The sequence below is a fragment of the Bombus affinis genome, chromosome 11, assembly GCF_024516045.1.
Source record: "Bombus affinis isolate iyBomAffi1 chromosome 11, iyBomAffi1.2, whole genome shotgun sequence".
Classification (NCBI taxonomy): Eukaryota; Metazoa; Arthropoda; class Insecta; order Hymenoptera; family Apidae; genus Bombus; species Bombus affinis.
Window position 1 is genome coordinate 12,171,005 of NC_066354.1, and position 24,535 is coordinate 12,195,539.

The 24,535-nt window shown below is 28.9% G+C and overlaps 5 protein-coding genes across 12 annotated transcripts in view; 3 read left to right on the top strand and 2 right to left on the bottom strand.

Annotated features, from left to right (window-relative positions):
- The window catches only part of LOC126922134 (FACT complex subunit Ssrp1), a 24,584-nt gene continuing 49 nt past the window's right edge, over positions 1-24,535 (bottom strand). The window contains exons 1-15 of one of the 4 annotated variants that reach the window (XM_050734418.1): positions 24,456-24,466; positions 3,591-3,653; positions 3,072-3,257; positions 2,780-2,995; positions 2,531-2,706; positions 2,329-2,464; positions 2,146-2,249; positions 1,929-2,057; positions 1,579-1,870; positions 1,347-1,505; positions 1,140-1,280; positions 826-1,017; positions 522-755; positions 352-426; positions 1-274 (exon numbers count right to left, since the gene is read on the bottom strand). In XM_050734418.1, coding sequence (XP_050590375.1) covers positions 158-274; positions 352-426; positions 522-755; positions 826-1,017; positions 1,140-1,280; positions 1,347-1,505; positions 1,579-1,870; positions 1,929-2,057; positions 2,146-2,249; positions 2,329-2,464; positions 2,531-2,706; positions 2,780-2,995; positions 3,072-3,257; positions 3,591-3,641 — 2,208 coding nt within the window. In that variant the 5' untranslated portion in view covers positions 3,642-3,653; positions 24,456-24,466 and the 3' untranslated portion in view covers positions 1-157. Of the gene's footprint in view, positions 275-351; positions 427-521; positions 756-825; positions 1,018-1,139; positions 1,281-1,346; positions 1,506-1,578; positions 1,871-1,928; positions 2,058-2,145; positions 2,250-2,328; positions 2,465-2,530; positions 2,707-2,779; positions 2,996-3,071; positions 3,258-3,590; positions 3,654-3,759; positions 3,879-24,455; positions 24,467-24,535 lie in introns of those variants that run through there. The other 3 variants (XM_050734420.1, XM_050734417.1, XM_050734419.1) reach the window with 3 other exon arrangements.
- LOC126922152 (uroporphyrinogen decarboxylase) lies at positions 4,176-6,238 on the top strand. Of its 2 annotated transcripts, none has more exons than XM_050734464.1 (7): positions 4,176-4,384; positions 4,551-4,853; positions 4,986-5,147; positions 5,215-5,376; positions 5,494-5,631; positions 5,708-5,881; positions 5,990-6,238. In XM_050734464.1, exons 2-7 carry the CDS (start codon positions 4,557-4,559, stop codon positions 6,128-6,130), a joined length of 1,074 nt encoding a protein of 357 aa, XP_050590421.1. In that variant the 5' UTR covers positions 4,176-4,384; positions 4,551-4,556; the 3' UTR covers positions 6,131-6,238. The 2 variants fall into 2 exon arrangements, with proteins under 2 accessions (XP_050590421.1, XP_050590422.1); XM_050734465.1 differs by having other exon boundaries at positions 4,178-4,384; positions 4,989-5,147.
- LOC126922169 (eukaryotic translation initiation factor 5A) lies at positions 6,632-9,851 on the top strand. Of its 3 annotated transcripts, none has more exons than XM_050734506.1 (4): positions 6,632-6,792; positions 8,268-8,560; positions 9,021-9,155; positions 9,419-9,851. In XM_050734506.1, exons 2-4 carry the CDS (start codon positions 8,285-8,287, stop codon positions 9,488-9,490), a joined length of 483 nt encoding a protein of 160 aa, XP_050590463.1. In that variant the 5' UTR covers positions 6,632-6,792; positions 8,268-8,284; the 3' UTR covers positions 9,491-9,851. The 3 variants fall into 3 exon arrangements, with proteins under 3 accessions (XP_050590463.1, XP_050590461.1, XP_050590462.1); XM_050734504.1 differs by having other exon boundaries at positions 6,740-7,051; XM_050734505.1 differs by having other exon boundaries at positions 6,740-6,922.
- On the bottom strand, positions 12,586-15,784 carry LOC126922159 (F-actin-capping protein subunit beta). Of its 2 annotated transcripts, XM_050734484.1 has the most exons (4): positions 15,617-15,784; positions 14,622-14,833; positions 14,130-14,502; positions 12,586-13,986 (listed from the first exon to the last, which is right to left on the bottom strand). In XM_050734484.1, exons 1-4 carry the CDS (start codon positions 15,617-15,619, stop codon positions 13,753-13,755), a joined length of 822 nt encoding a protein of 273 aa, XP_050590441.1. In that variant the 5' UTR covers positions 15,620-15,784; the 3' UTR covers positions 12,586-13,752. The 2 variants fall into 2 exon arrangements, with proteins under 2 accessions (XP_050590441.1, XP_050590440.1); XM_050734483.1 differs by lacking the exon at positions 15,617-15,784 and having other exon boundaries at positions 14,622-14,842.
- Positions 21,244-24,535, top strand: part of LOC126922151 (1-acyl-sn-glycerol-3-phosphate acyltransferase gamma-like) — a 7,675-nt gene continuing 4,383 nt past the window's right edge. Inside the window, exon 1 of the mRNA XM_050734463.1 lies at positions 21,244-21,459. The gene's annotated coding sequence lies outside the window, so the exon portion shown is untranslated. The remainder of the gene's footprint in view (positions 21,460-24,535) is intronic.

Below are 24,535 nucleotides of genomic sequence, written 5' to 3' on the forward strand. Positions count from 1 at the left end.
TAAATATTTAATATAATATTTTACTATAACTTGAAATATGGTAAATATAGAACATATTTTAATGATTTTAAGAATACTAAATACATCAATATTAAAGATACTTCTGTAAAAATAAAGATTAAATTAAGTGGTTGTTAAAGAAATATATAAATTATAATTAATCGCTGTCTTTAGATTCAGCCTCGCTAGAAGGTGGAGTACTTTCAATAGGTTCTTCATCACTACCCTCCGATTCTTCTTTCCTTTTCTTCTTCAACTTTTTGTCGTCATCCTCCTACAATAAAATCATATGCAATAGAATATATCTTTAAAAATGTTTTTAATAGAACACAACTAATATAATGAAATTACCGCACTCCGTTTATCTCCGCTTTTCTTTTCTTTACCTCCGTCGCTGTCTTCATCCGAAGCCTTCTTTTCTAATTTCTATAGGAATATTTAATTAAAATAATATTTCTACTATCATAATATATAATAATAATAAAATACCTAATAAATTATATTTTTAATTTTTAACATACCTTATTATCTTCATCGCTACTGCTTTCATCATCGCTAATATATTCTTTACTTTTGAAACTGGTTCCGGTCATAAGCTTACTGGGAGACTCTTTTTTACTCTCTTTCTTCTTCTTCTCTCCCTTTTCTTTCTTTTCTGATATCTTTTCCTTATCGCCACCTCCGCCACTAGCTTCATATTCTTTCATTGATGCAGTGTACTCTTTCTTTGCCTTTGCTGCTTTTTGTTCCCATTCCTATTATAATTAGTATATATTAAATAATTGTGGACTTACATGTAAGAAATTAAAACAATTTTGGTCTTACAGATTTATCTTTTAGTTCCCTCCACATTTCACCTCCTTTCTTTGCAATTTCTGTAACAGCAATTCCAGGATTTTCTGCTTTAATTCTTTCACGAGCACTGTTTAACCATATCATAAATGCAGTTGGCGGTCTCTTAGGTTTATTTGCGTCTTTTTCTTTCTTCTGTTTTCTAGGTTTTCTTGGCTTCTCTGACTAAATAAGGCAATACATGCATTGATAAACCATTCTTAGTAAATTATCTAATGGGTACGATTGCAAATTCATTCTTATAAATATTAAAAACACTGTAAAGAAAATACAAGTAAAATGTTTACCACGGTTTTAGCTGACTTTGGTTTCTTTTCTTTTTTTTCTTTCTTCTCTTTCTTTTGACTTTTTCCTGAAGCATCTGATTCATTTTCACTTTCTGAACTATTTGGATTACTATCATATTCTTCTGCCACATCACTCTCGTCCTAAAACAATATATATACACGGTATATAAATTTGTATGTTTGCCAAAAATTTTAATAAAATCATACCTGATTCGGATTAAAATCTTCATCTGTAGACTCTTCCTCAGAATCCTGATTCTCCTCTGCATCTCTTTCCTGCGCTTCTGCTTTAACTCTTGCCAAATACGCATCTGGCTCATCTTCTTGATCGCTATCTCCAAAGTCATTGTCATAATTCAATTTATCCTATTGCAAAAACAAAGAATTTCTTAATATAATTAATTAGAGAATTACAATTACGACAATAATTCATACTTACACTCTTGCCTCTATTTTTAACCCGTAATTTTTTGGAAGTAATAAAGTCAAAAAGTTTTCCATACTCTTCCTTTTCTATACTACTGAATGTATGAACAACACCGCTAGTCAGTTCAATTTCAAAATCAAATGATCTTGTAGAACCACCACCACGGGCGAAATTTACTGACGCAATCTCTTCAAAACGTATATGGATTGGTGGTTTATGAACGTAAATAAATCCTCTTTCTAAAGGATATAAATAACCTGCAGCTGCTTTAAATGAACAACTGATTGCAAGCGTTCCAGAATGACTAAAAATTAAAAACATATATTATGGTATTTCGGCTGTGCAGTTTACAAAAAACTTACCTAATGAAATTTCCAGGTCCAGTAAGTTTTCTATTAATAATAACTTTCATTACTTTTCCTAAAACTTCATAAGTTGGCCCAGATAATTCTTTTGGTAATTTATCCTCATATTTTTCTTTTAATTCTTTTCTACAATAATATAATATAATATAAGTATATGAATAGTAAACATATTCATATTTTAACTATAGTGCTTGAGTAAAATACAGATACATACTCAGAAAAAGGTAATTCAATTGAAGTTTCTTCTTCTTGATTGAATAATAATACTAAATAATGATAACGGGTTTGACCCTGTTTAATTGGTGGGTCTAAACTGACCTAAGTGAAAGATATTAACGATAATAATAATAAAAATAATTAAGAAGAAAAAAATAAAAATAATTTTCAAAATGTTTACCACAAAATACATTTGCCTGTTGTCCTTATGTGGTAAAAGAAATAGCCTTAAAACAGTTGACATTGGAATCTTGTAATCAAAAGTTTTACCATGTAATTGGAAAAATGATTGGAATATCTTTATATCATAACGACCACTGGAAGAGGGAGTTATATTAATATATGAACCTTTTAAATTATATTTCTTAAACATATATACATACCGTGGTGTAAGACATTGAATCTCCCGAAATATTGCAATAGCATCTCCACTGACACTGATGACAGATGCTTTTTCCATAACTTGCTGATGAAACGCTTCTACTGGATCTTGATCTACGCTGTCACTAATAGGGATATGAAATCTCATTTCCATTAAACTCACAGGAGCATCATCATTCTGAAAAATGTACAAAATTTCAATATTAAGGAACATTATTAATGTTAAACACGTTATATTATCGATAATTTACCTGATGAAATTCCAATGTGACTTCATTCTTACCAGTGTTACATTGAGACACATCGTACAATGGAATTTCAAAAGCAGTATGATGACCAACATCAAAACTTAATACAGAACCATTAAACCTAGCTGTACCCCAATTCCAACCTTTTAGGCTAAGTTCCTTTTCTAGCATATCTTTCTTATAGTTTTGTAAAAAGAATTTTGCAATTTTTTCTTGATCCTAAAAATAAATATTGTTTTATTACAAAACGTAAAATTAAAAAATGATTTATTCTTAACTAAAAATTATTACTTACACCTTCCTTGAATCCACGAAACCTATGTAGAGTTCCATTTTTGAGAAATATTCGAAGACCCCAGGTACCAATGAATTTTTGATAATTTACCATTTCCATATCAGACGCTGAAATTTGTTCTACTTTGCCTGTCTTTTGATTTTTAAAAATCAAATGTTGGTCTGTAAGCTTCAATCGCCCAGGAGTCTGTACATAAGAAAGTCATATATAATTGCAATTATACAGAAATTTTTATTTATCTCATTACCATCGTAACATAAATAGTACCATCGAAAGTAACTGATGAATTATTACAAACATTTTTATTAATAATTTCAATATTTATAAGATAGAATACAATTTGTTTGCAATTATATTATAAAATACAATAAAAACGTGGTTTTCATCTAGACATGTTACTTATTAATCTAACTTTAAACATTAATAAAGAAATGATATAACGCGACCACAGAATGAAAGTAAAAGAGAGAATGAAAAGTATTGTTACTCGTTACAAACTTTAAGTAATATATTACTTACCATAGCTCCTTTAACTTCTGCAATCACATCAGTATATTCTAAAAAATCCATTTCTGAAAACACCTAAAATTAATATGCAAATTATTATTTGTTTATTATGACTCTTCGTCGTATCTACAAATTAAACGCATAATCAGAAAAATCAAACGCTTTTTATAAATTGCTTTACAATTCGAAACGAGGAACGTCGATGTAGAAAACAAATTTCTCATGTACGGCGTACAACGCGCCAAGTTCTTGCTCTCAAAATATTTTCTGTAAACATAAAGGTTAACACAGATTAAGACTATAAGTACAATTTATAGTAAAATTTGTATACTATGTATAAAAGAATATTTATTTTTACTGTTCATTTAGCTCTGAATATAACGCTAAAATTTATATATAATCATAAATTTTAGATACATAATAGTAAAAAATTTTAAAAATTTATTAAAACTAAAATTATTACCCTAGAATTTACAAAATGTTGATTGGTTAAATTAACCATAGAGCGTATATACGTATAGATGAGTAAACATGTTCAAAATTTTCCATATTATTAGCTGAAACATTCATCCTATACATATATAGATATGGCAAAAGTGCAATTCATACCATTGTATCTTCTTATCGTTTGTAATATATTTTGATAAAACAGAAGAAATATTTTATGTAAAAGGATTCATTAGTAAAAAGCTTAAGTTTAAATATTATATTATTTAATTATTTTAATAATTTTATACTTTATAAATTTTATAATTTACACGGTATTAGATTATTATTTATACAACAGTTTTATATTTTTGTACTATGTAAGTATACAATAGCAAATAATTTTGTAAAAGCACTGAAAAGATGTTATAAAAACAATGTGTTCTAAATTGTATAAAATATACTAGTTAAGATTATATGTATATTTGTATATATTTTTTAATTCAATATTTCACATTAGTTTCTTTAAATATCAATCTTTTCCAGATAATAATGGCACAAACAGAATTTCCACCATTAAAAAATGATTTGATTTTAAAAGCTGCAAAAGGAGAATCCACAGAACGTGTTCCAATATGGATAATGCGTCAAGCGGGGAGATATCTTCCAGAGTTTCAAGAGATCAGATCAAAACATGACTTTTTTTCTGTTTGTGAAACACCAGCTTTAGCTTGTGAAGTTACTTTACAGCCTATAAAACGGTTTGACTTGGATGCCAGCATTATCTTTTCTGACATATTAGTTCTACCACAAGCAATGGGTTTAACTGTTGAAATGGTTCCTGGAACGGTTTGTTTTTTTTTTTTTTATATATATATATATATATATATATATATTAAAGTTTCATATAATCGTACACAAAAAAAAAAAAAATCTTTAGGAAGCAAATATAAATATAATAATAATTTGTGATAAAAAAAGCAGGGACCAATTTTACCCAAACCTTTGAAGGATCCAACAGATTTAGTTAGATTAGTTCATCCAAATGTAGAAAAGGATTTAAAATATGTTGGAGATGCCATAACTTTAACAAGACATAAATTAGAGGGAAAAGTACCATTAATTGGCTTTACTGGTGCACCAGTGAGTAAATCGATTCCTACATATTATAAAGCAAGTACTTTCAGTATTTATATTTGTAAATTATTAGTGGACATTAATGAGCTACATGATCCAAGGTGGAGGTAGTTCAACAATGACAAAGGCACGACAATGGTTATATAAGTATTCAGAAGACTCTCACAAACTCTTACAACTTATTACGAATGTCATCATTGATTACCTCGTAATGCAAGTAAAAGCTGGAGCACAGGTATAGACTTGTCCTTTTTTTGTTGAAAAAGTATTACAATGTTATAAAAAATATAGAAATAAAATAAAATAATTTCAATGTTAATTAATGAAGTGTAATGTAACTTTTCTATTATAGTTATTGCAAGTGTTTGAAAGTCATAGTGATTTCCTTAATGACGAATTATTTGAAAAGTATTCGTTTAAATATTTGAAAGAAATTAGCGACAAAGTGAGACAGCGATTGAAGGAAGAAAATATTCCTGAAGTGCCAATGGTAAGTAAAATAAATGTTACGACATATTTATGGTGATTTATTTTAATTTAAGTTCCTAAAGAATGACAAATTTTAGATTGCTTTTCCTAAAGGTGCAACTATGAATTCCTTAGAAGTGTTGGCAAAGTCCAAAACTTATGAAGTATTGGGTTTAGATTGGAATGTTGATCCTATAGAAGCAAGAAAAAGATTTGGTTCTGAAATCACTTTGCAAGGAAATTTAGATCCATGTGCATTATATGCTTCTGAGGTTTATATAATTTTATACAGAGAATTATATTTAGAATACTTAATATACAACCATTTTTTTAAGTCCTTATTTATATTTCTACTAATCAAGGTATCTCTTTTTCTATAGCAAGAAATAACCGATCGTGCTCGAGACATGGCAATAAAATTTGGCAAAAATCGATATATAGCGAATTTGGGACATGGTATTCTACCAGATATACCAATAACGTCAGTTGCAGCTTTTATCAAAGGGATTCATTCAGTGTAATTTGTTTGTTTTGGTGCAAACTTTATAATAAATTTTATTCTATTTTTATCAAATTTCGCACAAATTTAATTGATGTCAGAGATATCAATATAATACATTACATTTAAATACCATTTTATTATTGTATCGAGAGGATCAACCTTGTGTTTTTAAGTAGTACTACATACTTTTTAATTTAATAATCAGTACAACATATTATTTCAAAGTGTATATCCTAGCTTAAATATATGAATTTATCGCGTTTATAAAAAAAATCTATCAGTCCCTTTAAACTTTGAATATTTAATACTCCTAAAGAAACCTTCATTTTAAATACCAAATCATCCAAAGTATGCAATAGATTCTATAATCTTGCGACTGTCATGACCGTGGTTAGCGTGAGCTAAAACAGAAGTCGCGCGATTAACGCTTGTTTCCTCGGCCGTCTCGGTTTTGTGGCGTTTTCATCGTTCGTAAGGTGGCGTCGCCCGTGGCCTATGAGCCAAGCTGGTCGATGGGCCGCCACAAATTTCCTACTGGCACGATATTTCTCATCTAACTCTACCCCCACAAACACTCCCAGCCGGAATCCGTGGATCTATCCGAGTGGCCCCCTGTCGCCGATTAGCGGTTCGCGCAAGCGCAGCCAACTCTTCTGGTTAGAGTGTCCATTTTGATCACATGTGAGTATCTCCAGTCTGTTCTCCTTTTTTCACGCTGAGTCTAGCTGGTCGGCTTGTGATCACTCGAACAAGTTTGCAAAACGTGCTACTGAAACATCCCAAGAACAAAGAACGCCAGTATCCGAGGCTAGTACGTATCCGTCATTTCTTGAACGTTTTCCGAGAGTCGGCAATTTCGGCAACGAACCGCACGCAATCCTTTTCGCGCCATCTTCTTAAGGAAAACGGTCAAAAAACCGTAGTAAACTCGTCCTCAAAGGTAATTTGACTTTCGCGAGGCTTTCCGCTTCATTTTTCATAGAGAGGTTTTAATAACTGGAGAACTGTCAGCCGGGTTGGAATCTTTGGTTAGATTATGCTTGCACAACGTGTTCATTTTTCGTTCTGTTCACTAGCACGGTAGCTTTTCGATACTTTTTGCGTTTCACGTTTATTCTGCAAACATTTTCAAGCATTGAATATCGTACTTAATGTTACTATTATTTCTCATTTTTTTGTTATTATTTGTAATATCTCGAAAACACTCGGCTTTTTTACAATTTTAAATATTTCGTTCCATACAATGAAACATGTTCTTTACTGTTTTAAACAATTTTTGTGTAATACGTTGCTGAATCTCTTGTTTGTAATTTGAAATGCAGCCAAGTTGTATGTTAAACGTGTTAATATCTTTTTTAATATTAAAAGAGTAAAGTTGTAGCATACATTTGAAGTATCAGATTTCAAAACATATTGTGAAAGATGGTATAGTTTTGTTTTTTATATTCATGTTGCACTTTTGTATAATAATTTTGATGTACTTCTAATGTTTTACGAAATATAATAGATTACTACATCATATAGCATTGTATTTTGCAACAGCTTTCCTATTCGACTTGTGTTTGTATTGTGCGTTTCATTTGTATTTGAAATAACAACTTAAATGATTTTTATTAACTTCTCACTAGGTATATCATTTTTAGAGATAAGTTACATACCATATGGTGATTTTGTAGGAATTATAATAGTCATAAAGCTCTAACGATATGATGCTGTTAAATATAGTTATAAAATTCAATAATACTAATAATATTACTACAATGTTTTATTTGCTAAAGTTAAAAAAAAAAAAAAAAAAAAAAAAAGAAGAAGAGAAAAAAGCAGTTTAGAAAGTGTTCTAATTTCCTAGTTTTCTTATAAATTTTAATGTCATATCTTAGCATTACATTGTAACTTATAAAGCAGTTCTATACCTTTCATAAAAAATTAATTAGGTTATTGATTCCTCTTACAAACATAATATTGAACTTTACCATTTTTAATAAAAAACAATATTAGATTCTTATAATTTATTTTTCTAATGTATGTGTTATATGTAAAAATATTTTATATCTCATATGCAAGAATTCAATGTTAATTATATATGATATATTAAATCTCTGAGACATAAAATATGTAAAAATATGTAATTCTTAATCTGTTTTAATTTATTTCAGAATAACAGAAACTAAGGATGGCAGACATAGAGGATACTCACTTTGAGACTGGAGACTCTGGTGCTTCTGTAACATACCCGATGCAGTGTTCAGCTCTGCGCAAAAACGGGTTTGTCATGCTGAAATCTCGGCCGTGCAAAATTGTAGAAATGTCAACTTCTAAAACAGGAAAACATGGCCATGCCAAAGTACATCTTGTAGGCATTGACATTTTTACTTCAAAAAAATATGAGGACATTTGTCCATCTACGCACAATATGGATGTGCCATTTGTTAAGCGGGAAGATTATCAGGTAAATTATTTAAGAGTAACTTTATAAAATTACTCTACATTAGAATAATATTTCTCATGCATATTGTTTATATTAAATTATTATTTCTGTAGCGTTTATTCGCCAAGATAGTTATTTATTGGCAAATTCTATAGAATGATATAGGAAATATTGTATAATAATAATAATAATAATAATAATAATAATAATAATATTGTAATAATAAGGTTAATAACATCGTAATAACATAAAAATTTTCTAATTATGAAAGAAATTATAAATATAAAATACTAATCGTTATTTTTAATTAAATTGTGCAGTACCAATATCCTTTGCCAAGTTTTTCTTACGTAAATAATATATATGTTTCTATTTAGATCACAAGCGCAAAACAAATAGAAATGTAACTGGAAGTCCATCTTAACCTGGAGGGGAAGGATTATGGAAAAAGATAACTAAATCGTATGTCTTTATGTTACAGCTAGCAGACATATCTGACGATGGCTACTTATGCCTGATGGCTGATAATGGTGAACTCCGTGAAGATTTAAAAATTCCTGATGGTGAACTAGGTACTCAGTTACGTGCTGATCATGAGGCTGGGAAAGAGCTTCTTGTGAGTATTGTTCTATTACAGAAAAGATTAATAAAGATTAATTATAAAACATTTTATCTAAATATTAATAAAATTTATGCTTATTCTTTATTATAGCATCTATATTTTGCAATTTGCACAAATTTCTGTACAAGTTTCTTGTTTGCTTGACTAATGTGCAAAATTATCTTGTATTATAAACAATATCATTCTGTTTCTACTTATTTTCTTTGCAATATATTTATATTAACAGAAAGATGCAGGAAAATATTTTATTTTTTCAGTGCACTGTACTGAAGGCATGTGGTGAAGAAGTCGTGATCGCCATTAAAACTAACACTGCCATTGATAAATAATTGTGTTCAGTCCAGACTCCACCACCACATTAAAGAAGTAAACAAAACACACACAGTTAATATATTATTAAGAGAAACCTAAGATACAATACAAGATGATCAATGGTTAACATAAGAACTACTACCAACAACAAATAGAGAGGAAAAGAGAGTGGGGGCAGTTGGGAAAAGAATAAAACGAAGGGGAAAGAAATAACGTGGGACAGGAAAGAAGCAAACATGTAATTTAAAAACTGAAAGGAAGAGAAAAACAATGTGCGTGAGCGTGTAAGTGTGAGGGAGGAGAGGATTACAAATAATGAAATAATTGCAAAAACAAAAAAAAAAAAAAATAAAAAAAAACAAATAAAAAGAGAATAAACCAAGAAACAGTATCAGCTTAGACCTTGGAAAAAATGAATGTTTTGGTGGCTTAAACTGTTGAGATTAAAAGGCAGTTTTGACATTGGGAAATTTTGAAAGAGGACTATTTTGCCTTGATTTGTGATTTCTAAAATTTGAACATGATTAGAATTTTATCTCTATTGGAATTTCAATTACGTCTCTCAGCGGTAACATATAATTTTATCCGAACTTATGATTTTATTGAAAGCCCAATATTTCTAAAGTTCTAATCATCTAAAAATCTTGTTTCCTTACACTAACCCCTTTTTCTCTGTATACTTTAATTGAAGTTTCAATTCCTTTACAAGTTTGATTTTAAAAATTTTCTGTTATACTGAAACTGCAATTCTATAGGAATATATAGAATTCCAATTACATTAGAATTTTAATTCCTCTATAATACATCCTATATTTGCTTGGAATTGTCTTTTTCTCTCTCCTTCATTCAAGTTCATTACATCTTTTTTATTAAAATTATATGTTTTATAGCATCCAGCTTAATTTAAAATTAATATCTTGTTTTAGTTTCGAACTTTTTTTTTATATAAATATGATCCTGTCTAATTTTTATTAGTATTCTATGCTACTGAAGCATTGTTAACGAAAATTGATGTCTTACTAGAAATGCTTAATATCTGTTGTTTGTCTAAAGAACCTTACCTGACAGTAACTTATTCTTGAATGTTTTTAATTTTATACTTCTTGTTTGATTAAAATTTGTATTCCAAATTTCTTTAGATTTTAAAAAAATATATTCCTAGTTTCGAATTTATAAAAATCGCTACAATGTATTTTTCAAACTCGTACAAAGGGCTGAAACTTATATTTCTTGCTTGAAATTTAAACCATAACTTTGCATTTTTAATTACAGAAACATATTCAAAATAGTAAAACTTAATTTTCTGCATAGATCTGATGGATCTTTATTAATTTCCTGTAAAAGTTGTAGTTTTTATTTAGAACTCGTATTGTAGGAGGACCGTTTTTATATTTAACAATTTTCAGAACTTTGATATTCTGAGATTAGAATCGAAACTTCAAACTCGGTGAATATTGAACTCTTAAACTCTAACACGAAATTTTAGAATTCAGTTTGAACTTCAGACTCCGTACATGATGTAATTTCAAAGGTAACTTCAAACTTGAATTCTGAAATTTTAAGTTTATCACCCAATTTTGATTTCTGACTTGAAGTTTGAGTTAAAATGTAACTGCCTAAGTTACATTAGAAGCTCAGTTTCAAATCAGACCATACCATCTATGAAAACATAAAAAAACCTATAAAAAAAATATAAAAGATGAATGATAAGAAACAACTAAGCTACTGTAATCTAAGCAGACTAATTTAAGATTAAGACTACCTAGATAAATGAATTTAATCGATAAAAAGAAACTGAAGAAAAAGAAGAAAAAACGAATCAATCGGCCTCACGGTCGTATTTCAACCACGAGAGACGGAAATCGTTTTTTTCTGCTTCTCGATATTCGGTTTAATTAATTATACACCATTGCTGGTCGTTCCGTTAAATTTTAACAATTTGTACTAAAAATAATTTTCAGGCACCAAACAAATTAAAATCAATCATCTACTCTAAGCACGGATGTGAAATGATATTTCGAGAATATTGTTTTCGAAAATATTTTTAGTATAAAGAAATCTCAATTATACTTAATTAAAATTACCAATTATATAGTTTGTCAATAGTTACTAGTATTTATGTAGCAATAAATAGAATCTAAACAATTAATAAAACTCATTTCAAGTGGTATAATTATTGGTACGTCAAATGTAATTACTTCAGTTATAAAATATATTCTTGAAATATTATTCTTTAATTCTATTGCACACGCATTAGATTAATGTGCAAAGTATTAAATCATAATACAGTAAAACCTTAACACACACACAGACGGTATATAGATATTTTCAAAAAATAACATAACCAGCATTGGCGTATATAGGCAAACAACGTATACACACGAATACACATATACAAGTACAGACAGTGGTAAAGTATATGAAAATATACAAGTATATACGAAAGTACACTATTACGAAATTCGAAACAAAAAAACACAGACGTAAAGTATATAAGTAAATGGATACCAACGAGCATTTGTTTATACGGCGGAAATCAATGGAAGATAAATGGATAAATAAATGATAAAAAAGCCGTCGGTGCTATTGTGTCAACCTTCGATGATATTTTGTTGTTCTTATAATAGCACGTTACTGAAACTTCGAGTCTTAATGATTTTGCTATTTTTTTATTTTATTAACTGACATGATATTACACTCATTTAAGTTAATTAAAACTATCGAAAACAACTAAATTGAAATTCTTGTCATTTTGTCCTTTTCAATTTCATTCATATTATTTAAAATTTTCTACTTATCATAAGTCTACTGATATCATATTCAAAAATATCAATGCAGGAACTAACAATATTAGTGATTACAAAAAATTAAACTCAATTATATTAAACAAACAGTTTCTTTTAATTACAAAAAGTATTCCATAAAATTTGCATAATATTTTTAGTCAAGTTTAATTAATATCTGTTAAAATCAATTAAAGACTTAATTATGCTATTGGAAACCATAAATCAACTTGAAAATATTTTTTTCAAATTTAAATTTAATGCAATTTGAAACTTATTTACTAATATTGAGTACTTAGGCAGGAAATTAGTGAACAACTTGTTAGAAGTTTATTCGCAAATATTCTCTTTAATATTCCTACATTTTCAAACATTAATACTCTTATATCTCGTATTATTAATAATTATTAGTGATTAAGAAAACATTACGAGTGCCATTATATATGTATATATACGTATACATACAAAATACATTTACATATATATATATATATATATATATATATATATATACACGTATAAACGTATATTTGACTCGGATTTACACGAGCGCAGCATACACACAACATATACGCATAAACATGAAAAACATGTCAAAGATATGTAACACAGTAACGAAAATGTATCTTGTATGTACTATGAATGCATTTTTTTTTTTTTTTTAATTTATTCATTGTAAAAATGAGATACGTCTATACAAGTATAAAAGATGTTTTATAACTTATGCCTACATACATTAGACATCGTTCGCTAACCAGACGGTGAATAATTTTATATAAAAAATGTGTAAAATGGCATTATTATGAAAGTTCCGTACGTTTGCATAGATCAAATTCTGGTGGATATAACGAGAAATATAGTAATTTATAAAATTAATAAACAATACATAAGACTATGAAAATGTAGAGGAACATCATAACAATGCTTTATAAATTGATGTTTAATACAAATATATCTCAATGAGTAGTAAACAATACAAGAAAGATTGCACAAAGTGGTAGAATCTAAGTATATAAATTTGTTGTATTTAAAAACGAAAAGCTTTAAACATAAATATGCACTCTATGAGCATTATCGTAAATCAATTACTTCGGGGCTTAAATACAACATTAACTTAGGGTGTTACATACCTTTAAACATATTCTCTCTCTCTCTCTCTCTCTCTCTCTATATATATATATATATATATATATATATATATATATATATATATATATATATCTGTAAACCTGGACACTCTCGTAATGTCTCTTAATATTTTATTCAAAATCTCGACATAATTAATAATTGATATTCAATTATTTATTCTTTAATACTTCAGGAAAAATTCATCTTTACCGTTGCACCCTGCATATCACAGGAAACTGTCCAAAATTCACGTCACAGTAACTGTAACAATTCGAATCTTAATTTCATCATTTACGATTTCTCTTTTATTTCTTTCTTTTTTATTGACACTCCTCAAAATCGAAGGAAAGTTGATCTTCCTCGGAAGATCAATTATTGGCATTTCTCCTTTGTAACGCGGCCGCGAGATCCTGTCGGAGGGCAGCTTGTTGCCGTTGATCAGCTAAAGATTGAACAGACCTTAAACCATTTACGATATCTTTCGTTTTTCCAAAATAAATTTCATTTAAGGTATTTCGAATTTTATTTTCCATATCTTCAACCATACGACCAATATTAGCAATATGTGGAGAACTCTCACTTATTTGGGCATCTTGTTCGACCTAAGAAAAATGTATTAGGAAATAACTTCACATAATTGTGATATACTCGTTGAATGTCGTACAGAAAATAATTAATACATATAAAGATCTCGTCTTTTTTTTTTTTTTTTTAAATTATAATTAGAAATTAATTAGAAAAGAACCTGTCGTGTAAGACTTCCACCAAGATTCATTGTTCCGGAGCCATGTTTATTAGTTTGTAACCAGAGCATTGCAGTGGAAGTTAATTTATAATGTGCAATCCTTCCACTGGATTTTTCTTGAACTTCCACTACATGAATTGAATCCCAACAACCTTTGATTTTCTTTGAACCATCACCTGCTTTTTTGATCAATATTACTGCTGCAAAACCATGATCCAAGTCCCACAGATAGACAGAAGAAACTCCACCTTCAAAGTAAAGTTCTCTGTATTGATCAAATGCATGATTTGCATCTATCTCTAATTTTCTAAGCCTTTCAGATGGCATTGAACCATCTTCTAGTGGTGGATCATATGTATTACTCCAAGGGGACCTGCAACATAATTTTATAATGTAAAATATTATTTTTTTGTTCTTAATGTAATATTAGTAAAACTAAATATAATAACAATATTAATAACAGAATAGAGCAAAGCACATTTTCACAATTACCTATAGGAATCTCCATCTCTATTATAGTCACAAAGTAAATAATCTTTTCCAGATTCTTTATCTTTTGCAATTTTTAAGGGTTGATCAACAGAGGATAAGAGATCTTCACAAAGAGATGGCACTAGATCTATTAAATCGCTCAAATTCTTTTCAATTTGCTGAGGTGGCAGTCTTCTCATCAAATCCAAAGCACAATCCATTTGCTGTTCAGTCTTTAACATTAAAATTAAGTTTGATTTAATTTTTAATATTCTGTAACCCAGTGAATTTGTAAGTCTAATCATACTTTTAATAAATGGAATTCTATAGATTTATAATAAAACTGTTAAGTCTAATATAACTATACTATATTTCTAATTTAATGCCATCTTGAATAAATCTAATTTATACAAATTTCATCTTAGTATTTAATATAATTAAATTGTAGTAGTGAGTGTGATGGTAGTAAATATAATTTAGTATAATTAATATAATTCAAATTTAGCATAAACAGGCGGCAAGCCACATGAAATTCAATATAAATAAGCGATAAGATATATATTAACTTTCACTAATTTCAATAGAAGACAGGAAAGAAATGTTAGGAGATATCAATATTAATTCATTAGTACGAATTACATCAAGAAGACATTTATACGGGTTAACAAAAGATTGTCTACATTACAAAAAGTATATAAATGAATTTATATTTTTAATTTTTTTAAAATGACCGAAGAACCAAAATTTTCATGTATGTCACTGGGTGGCGCCATTTTGACGTTTGTTTCATTTTAGGTTAGGTAAAAATTTTTCTTAGAATATCACTATCACAAAAATACACAAACATCTTTTACAAAAAAACCTTTTCAAAAATTTTATCGTGAATGGGAGATTCTATAAAGTTAGACTTTCCTATATCGAACACTATCTCTAAAAAGTGTTATTACTGATTTTAGTTGACATTATTAATAAAATAATATAATGTTACAGTTATAGATTAAAAATATTAAACTCACCATTTTAAATGATTGAAGAATTTGGCAGAAGTCACTCAGACCATCAATCAATAAAAACTACAAATTCAATGAAAAATTTATTGAAATTGTTTACCCTCTGACCTGCATTCAGTCACCGAAAACGAATATTCAAGGGGCGTGTCAAGACTACCGCTGATTGGCCAATAGACAATTCAATGCTATCAACATAATGTGAGTGAAAATTATAGAGCATATGTTATATAACAATAGGACAAGTAATAAAATGTTTACGATACGTTACTAGTGAAATTATTGCTCATTCCTAAGTAATCGCTCGATTAAATTTCAGGTTGCAATATCATACATCTATCACTTTCAGAAATGCAAATTGAAGAATTAGATAAAATTAATTCTAGACAGAATTCTCTAGATGAAATTAACTAAATTTACTATATTTAGTTTATTTAATCATTAGAAATGATTAGTGTCGTATATATTGCTTACTTATTCAATTTCAATAAATGTTTGCTGCATTCCAGCCACGCTTTTCATACATTCTGCAAAGTAACTTAAAGTAATTTTAAAGGAAAAAAATTGTTACTAATTGTCTTTTAATTTAAAAGATTAAAATTATATTTCGCTGAAATACATTTTTAGTTTTATAACAGAAAATATTTCCAATAACTGCACTAACTATAGAAGTTAGTGTAAATGTTGTGTTACGATGTAATGCAAATTTTGTATTACAGGATTAATTGGCTTGAACTACTATTTGTCTAATATATATAAATTTAATGAATCGAAAATTCTATTTTTAATAAGATCCCTGATCTTTCTTCTTCAATCTTTTCTCTTAGATTTTTGCAGTGAATTTTTGAGTTGATTTTAAATTTCGCTCTTAATTTATACATAGATGGCGTTGAGTATAAATTGAAGTTCATATTTATTGCGGCCGTTCATATGTTGGTAGAGAATATGTAATCTAATATTTTAACATATTGAAATGCTGATAAATATCTGATAAATACTCTAACAGAATTGCGATTTTAATTCCAATAATAATGGGTATTGTCAGATAGTATACGTAAATGAGGGTTAGACGAGTTTTGATATTTCACGGATCCTTCGAATGAAAGCCTCGTGCACAATTGTATATGCGAGGCTATAAGAATCTATATCTTTATATCTGTTATAATTCAATTTAAAATGATATCATCAATATATGCATTGGATTTGAGTTAGTTTTTTTATTCCGGCCGCTGCGAGGTAGCCAGCAACAGGCAAATTTCTTAGGCCTCTATTAACTTTCCGTTCATAATTGGCGATTTTCGTCAAATTTACGTATTAACATAACTGTGCAGTGGCATAGAAACCTAGAAAATAACATCTTCTAAGATACGTGAGCATCCATCGTTCACACGTCTTACTTTCACAGAACATTCACCGGAAATATCGACAATTCTAGGTTATAAACGTACGCCTATGTTATTAACATTAGGTCACAATCGGTTCCACAGATTGTATGTACTACATACTACATCAGAAACAATACTTCGAGTATTTCTTACGTGCTTTATATTAATTATATTAATGGACAATTTTTGAATAAAATCTAGAAAACGGAACTGTCTTTCGAACATTTTCCCAGTTTTTATTAGAAAGCAAATATAATAAGTTTATGATCCGAAAAGATTATAAATGTCAGATTTCCCAATATGATATGTCTAATATATTCAATGGCTATACATGTCATGACCTAACTCAAACCTAACTCTTTTGTTTGTAATTTCTTTATCTTTTGTTTGTATTTTCGGTTATTTCGGTTATTTCGGAATACTATAAAAAAAAGATAAGAGTTAGGTATATGTTAAGTCAGTGATGTCTATTGTAGAGATCCCTCTTCACGTTTCCCTGCTTGCCCTTTAACTCATTGTTTATGGCAATTCGTTCGTCATCAAAGAAACCGCACGACGCAACGCTAAGAACTCTACCATACAAGCTTATATTTTCGTAATCGGAAAAGTCTCGCAGCCTAACAAATAAAACACGCAACAATTTTGGACTTTGGTGCTGGGTCATCACTGTATCCAAGCGTTGCAGGACCGCCGTCAAACAATACGAATGCATACGTTATTACGGACGCATAATTATAGGCAGAATTCATAATACATGGAGGCGGCTTGGCATCCAGTAAAGCATTGGTTTATCGGAGGGAAGTCATGCTACCATGATGAAGAATTCGGCGATATGAATATTTGTGGCGATGATTCTGTCAACATAATAAATTGGACAAAATATTATCTTTAAATGATGCAATAAAAAAGAATTACATTTTATATAAATTGAATTGAAATATTGAATTATAAAAATAATTGAAATATAATTGCGTGAATCTGCAAGAAGCTACGTTCTCTCCGATTTCGATGATTTTTTTTTTCTATATATATATAGTCGACGGTCGATCTTGGTTTCCCAGGTATTCGCAAGAAACTGTCGGTACCACTACAGTGAATTCTATCAATAATTATGCATTCGTAGCAGCGTATGCGCAAATAACTGTTGGCAATTGTTGAGAAGGCAATGATTATTGCGTTGTTCATCACGACTCGAGTCAATTGTGGCCAGTTATTTGCATTTATATTTGTTACGCTATTGTGTAAATTTCACTTTCTGTTCAAGGCCATTCCACAAATATGAGACGCCTAAATCTTTTGCCTTATATGCCCCGTGAATATACAGCAGAGCAACAAAATGCATTTAATTATAGTTTAAAAAAAAAAAAAAAAAAAAAAAAAAAAAAAAATTAGGCCCCAACTAAATGCTTCTGCTTCTGTGCACGCTCTGTGCACGTATATTTTTCATTATATGGTAGTCTATGATCAGAGAAAATGCAATCTCTACTTTTCCTTTCATAACATTTCGTTTAGCATATCCTGTCGGACCTGATAATCCTCTACAGATATTATGTGAATTGGTGCTCTTCCGGGTTTGGAACCACCTTCTATCTCCTATGAAACTGTCCCATCAGCAGCAGTTTCGATGCGTTGGTCCTCTACATCACACTCACTTTCGTACTTCAGTGTTAATATCATTCCCCTTTGTCTTTTACATTTTGTCTTATTCAAGATACTCTTCTCTTCATTATCCGTGTCTGGATTCGTCAAATTCGTTGGATATGTCAAATAGGTCATCATCTTTTTCAATTTTATTTTCAATTTCAGAAAGATTCTGTTCATCAATATCCAAACACTTCTCGTCCATGTTATCTACCTTTTGTCTAATGACTTCATAGTTTTTCAATGCGTGGACATTTTTAGGATAAATATTCGCTACAGAATAATTCATTACATATGAAATAGAAAATTTACATCAAAATATTACGCACTTACTTTTTTCTTCAAATTTGCACTTGTAACATATAACGCAAGGAAAATGCTTTAAAACTTTTATACTGTGATGCTCTCTCTCTTTCTCTCCCTCTCTCTTCCCCTCCCTCCCTCCCTCCCTCACTCACTCCTCGAATTATAAAATTGTACACTATGTCGTCCAACTCTGCGGCCTGAAAATAGTTAAGTAAGTAAATATCATAAATTTCTCGACCGATCAAATTGATCGGTCGCGGTAGGTAAGAGAGGCTACGTATATTTTTTGGAAAAAAAGAAAATGAGAGGAGAAGTAAATACTGAAAAATTTATTGTATACATGTTTTAAGAAAGATCGTCGAAATAAACAGCGATGTGATAACGTTACATACAGGAAATTATACACAAAATTTTGAACACGGTTAATTTTACCGGTGGTGATAAGTTTAGTGAGTTAAAATTATTCATTTGTACATGGATAAAACACTGTTCATATATTTGATGCGAATGGTGTGGCAAGTCGGAATTTAAAAGGCGGGAAAGGCGTAAAAGTAAGCCTAATTTTTGTGTGTTCAACGCAAATTCATCGAATACAACATTATTTGAATCAGGGCAAGAGGACATATACATATAACAATTCTTTTTAATTAATAATTCATTCCTGATAAAACACTATCGATTGCATTATTATAAGCTACAGGTAACTTTTCTATATTTGTAACATTTAACTGTTGATATTAAGTTGAAATTAATCTTGTTAATATTAAGTTGTATGCTGAAAAAGAAACGGTTTAAGCTACAACTTCCGCGTCCAACTTCGAATATTTATGTCGGCTCATTAAATATTACCAACAAACACTTTTCGATCTCTTTATCGTGGCTTGTGTATTATATCTTGATAAATATTAAGTTTATATATAGTGTATAATATTAAGTTATTGTGTTTGTTGGGAAAGTAAATGCTCTATAATGTATGATCCCAATATATTTTCAGATATTAAGAAAAAAGATCTTTTAATTTTATCAAATCTTTTTAATTTTATCAAAATATTGCCCATAAACCGTGTATGCCATATTATTTAATTATTGGAGTGGAATGTGATACGAAGAATGTATTTCCCACCTTTTGCAGTAAATTCCGACGTGGAATGATATTTTTTAAAGTTTTTTTAATCGAAGATATTAATTGATTCGTTAACAGGAAATGATACCGTATTTCATCAACGACCTTGTATAAATTCTGAACTCGATACGCGTTGCTTAAATCACTTAGTCATCCAGCGAGATAATCTTTCGCAGATAAGAAAGGAATGAAACAAACGATCTGTTGATTATTCTAATTAATGTGATACGCTTGGTAATGTATGCTTTTAAAGTTAATCGGTCAAGTATAATTTATGTCGTGTTGGCCATTTCAGAGAACGCGGTACCGAGAAAATCGTGTTTACAATGTGAATGCCACACTCTGCGATTTTGTACCGTTCTTGATTTTTTGAAAGTTCTGTCACGATCAATTCTTCTTTATCTCCAGCTTTTCTGTAGTTTAACAATCAAAACAGCCGTATAATATTTGATACCTATTGATATTAATTTTTATAAATATATTTTGTCGTATCATAATATTATACAATAGCTCTAATAAAGATAACATCATTCTTGTAGTTTTGCAAATAAATTACATTCGACCCATGTACTTTTGAACAATAATATATTATGTAACATATGTGTGTATACAAGGTGTTCGATACAACTGGAACAAGCCATAGCGTTAAGACGGCAGCAAATAGAAAAACATTTCATTAAAAAAAATTAAATGGTTTCCAATGATGAATCACGTAGTGCATGTGTGTAATTTTTCCTAATGAAATTGTTTTCTATTTTCCTTTTAACATTTAACATTATAACATTATAGATCATTTTAACATTATAGATTGTTCCAGCTGCGTGGAATAGCCTGCACATAGAAATGTTCCTTTTACTACAATATGTATACAACTGTTGCATTTCCATATATTAATGTACACGTTTCTTTCTTTTTACTCACTTAACAATTTCTTACAATGTGAATGACGACGTTCTCAGATCTCCTTCATTTTTTACATATATATATAAAATTCTCGTGGTAGTAAATAGTGTTAAACACTTACTTCTGTAATAAGAATGATATTCTGCTCTTGTGCTCTTATACTCTGATAATTGTTTTCAATTTTTCGCGCGCTGTACTGGAGGCGGCATGGACACCAACCTACATAAAATAAATTCTTAGATAAACACCAAATATGGAATATATTCTTACATAATTCTTTTTATTGAACAACAGTATCACCTGATCATCAGAAATGATATTCATTAGTTAGTGATCAAGAACTGATGTTTTATTCAACCAATCAGCGTTCTTTGATCTCTTCTTTTATGCGTGCGTGAATACCATGTAAATAAAGGCACATAGAAGTTAGTGTCTTCCAGCACTTTGCACGCGACTATTGTTTGACCCGAGATTTTAGAAATGATTTAAGTTGGGTGAGTTGAATTGTGAAAATTTGTTAATTGTTTCAAGTGTTTTGTTTTCTTTTTCCTAAAATTAAAAACGTTTCTTAATATAATATACTTTCTCATTAATTGTATTTCAATTTTAACAAATTTTTTTCGTTCTACTATATGAATTTAAATATTTATATCGTTTACTGATCTTCTTTTCCATAACTAAGTGACGATCGGTTCCTTCTTCGCATACATTACTTTATCGTCTTTATAATATCTATTTCATTTTTGAAAATGATTTTTAAAAGTTTTCATACTTTTTGGCCAATAATAATTGTCTTCAATGTGTCTCTCTGTCAACAAAGAATGAGGTTATACATTTCATTTCGAAAGAAATCAGATACATATAAATAGTACGAAGAAAAATAATGAATTTCATCTTGCGAAATCTCTCTCTGTATTGTATTATATAAATAAAGTTTAGACACTATGTATGATTAATATATACAATCAAGTAGCGATTTAATTCCATGATAATATTTATTCTATTGTGTACGACTAATACATAGTTAAAGGATACCTTATATTTTTGATATTTATGAAATTTTAAAATATCAAATTGTTTTCCTAACAATTTTAATCGTTATGTTGTGCTTCATTTTTAAAAACATTTTATTTAAAAATATCTCCGAATTATTGTTTTAAGTGTGTATATATGGTTAGAAATAAAAGTCAAAGTTTTGAATAGATAATAAAGTGACACGTGTACACGGGACACGTATAACGTGTATTAAGAAATAGAAAATTCATATTCCTAATATATGAATGATACAATGCATTTTGATTTCTGTATACATATAAGGATTCATATTTTCTGCATAATTCTATATATACACGTATACGTATATAGTATATTGACACTAATCAATGACATACATAGATCTTTGACATTATGGGTAATAATTATTGTGTTGTGATTGTTTATTTTCTAGAGTTGTTTCATTGTTATGAAGAAATTCATAATAAAGAGATAATATTCATTCATATAAATTGAACTACATTATTAGTATAATTTTGATAGAGTAAATATATTTTCTCAATTACATAAATATATGTTTTAAATGTTGAAACAAAGAAGTTGGTCATGATACAGCATGCAAAGCTCGATGAAGATGAAGCTATTTATTATATGAGTTATGAAGGATATAATAACATAATTGAGTAGATACACACAATATATTATTAGATACTAATTACGAGTGCCAAATTATAATGTTTATAAGAAAGAAGTAATAAAGAAACAGGCTACTTGAAACTATGTTTTGAAAACCATGGTTAGAAAAAAAAATGAAGAAAAGCTTGAGAGCATGTTTCTCAACTTATTTGTCAATGCTATAAAACAATTAATCATTTTATATTGAAACATATATTCAAACATTGAGAAACAAATATCCAAGTGTAAACAAAAACAGCTGAATATGTTGGAAACAATTTTAATTCAATGTTGTTGTATATGATAGGATTCTGCTTTCCTAATGTTATATGTAGATTATGGATGTTTATGTAAATGCATATTTTTATAGAAAGTAGGAAAAAATATTGAACCAAGATAGAAATATGTTTTGTCATTAGAGGGTTATAAAAGAATGTTCCTTATTTTGTATAAATTACATATTATATATGTTCTGCATATTTCGTATAAATGTCCAAAAGTAGACATTAAACGTTGGCAAATATCATGTTAACTTGTTTCTTGCAACTTTCTCATCGCATATTCTTATTATATTCGGTATTGACAACAGATCTATATTATACTACTAATTTATCTATAATATTGTCTCATGATATCATACGAGTGGTTTATAAAAACCGCTTGTTGCAATGTTCTGATTAAATCATGAGTGATATAGATAATAAAAAGTTATCTACAAAGTCTAATATCACAGTCAATTGCATTGTAATATTAGTAAAATACAAATATCATCAGTGTTCCATTAATCGTACAATGCTGAAAACAAGCAAAGATATGTAATGATAAAAAAGGGATATCTGAAATTGCAGATATACATTTGATTATCAATGGCGATACAATTGCTTGTGAATCCTGCAATAAAGAAGTATGCGATCAAATGATAAACATAACAATAATACTATTATAAACAGAACAATAATATTATTATATTATGAATATAATTTAAAATCAATGACTTTAAATATCTAATATCATTTTTCTTTTTTTTTTTTTTTTTTTATTAATCCTGTGATTCAGATTTTATGTGAATGAAAATTTTAGTTAAAACAACATACCGATACTGCTATGCACAGAAGAAATGCTGAAGCAAAATTGGAAGATTTGTATGACAACATTCGATATAATGGTCATGGCAAGGAAAAATAAGTTTATTTATATTGATTTATGCAAAGCAGTAGTGGCTATCAATGGTGGTGTTTAAATAAAGTTTTATTTGTAAATTTTTTGAAAAACTGTACGAATTAAAATACTCCCAACGAGTTAATTCTAAGAAATAATTACTTACAAGATTGCTATAAAATAAATTATTCTAAGTGTACAAAAACATTATTTGCATTTCAGTTGATGAAATGACAGGTAAAGTTAGTCGTTATATAGCAAATATGATAGTACATTGTGTGAAAAAGATAATAATAGCAGCTTCAATGCCTCACTCATTTGCTTGTAAAGAATTGGACAAAATAAATCAGGTCACTGATTGAACGATCTGTGAATTCTGCAATAAAAATATTGTAGGAGAGGTTTAAAATTGTTTTGATGTTAAATGTTACTAACATGTTACTTCTAACATGGCTTGCGCAGAATAATGGAGACAGTGACACACACAGTCTAGTTATATCGCTTACATATTGAATTGCTGTTGTGGCACAAAATTTGAAAATTACAAGAAATCATTGGAGAAGGATAGAATCTTTTTTAAATATTGTAAAACTAGTACAGTTTATAAGAATACACTTTTTTTTAGAAGAAATCATCATCAATGAAATGACAGGTGTAATTGGAAAATTCAAAACTTATGTGGCTGAAACCTTAATTAAGATTTGCCTTTGATTCTTTTAAGTGATTATCATTGCTAATGTCTTA

Excerpts from the sequence above, each read along its gene's own strand:
- LOC126922152 (XM_050734464.1), top strand. The coding sequence starts at position 4,557 with ATGGCACAAACAGAATTTCCACCATTAAAAAATGATTTGATTTTAAAA. Across the intron at positions 4,854-4,985 it reads TTGAAATGGTTCCTGGAACG|CAGGGACCAATTTTACCCAA; the intron begins GTTTGTTTTTTT and ends TGATAAAAAAAG. Across the intron at positions 5,377-5,493 it reads AAGTAAAAGCTGGAGCACAG|TTATTGCAAGTGTTTGAAAG; the intron begins GTATAGACTTGT and ends TTTCTATTATAG.
- LOC126922159 (XM_050734483.1), bottom strand. The coding sequence starts at position 14,842 with ATGTTAAAGACTGAACAGCAAATGGATTGTGCTTTGGATTTGATGAGA. Across the intron at positions 14,503-14,621 it reads AGAGATGGAGATTCCTATAG|GTCCCCTTGGAGTAATACAT; the intron begins GTAATTGTGAAA and ends ATTATGTTGCAG. Across the intron at positions 13,987-14,129 it reads GTGGAAGTCTTACACGACAG|GTCGAACAAGATGCCCAAAT; the intron begins GTTCTTTTCTAA and ends CATTTTTCTTAG.
- LOC126922169 (XM_050734506.1), top strand. The coding sequence starts at position 8,285 with ATGGCAGACATAGAGGATACTCACTTTGAGACTGGAGACTCTGGTGCT. Across the intron at positions 8,561-9,020 it reads TTAAGCGGGAAGATTATCAG|CTAGCAGACATATCTGACGA; the intron begins GTAAATTATTTA and ends TTTATGTTACAG. Across the intron at positions 9,156-9,418 it reads AGGCTGGGAAAGAGCTTCTT|TGCACTGTACTGAAGGCATG; the intron begins GTGAGTATTGTT and ends TTATTTTTTCAG.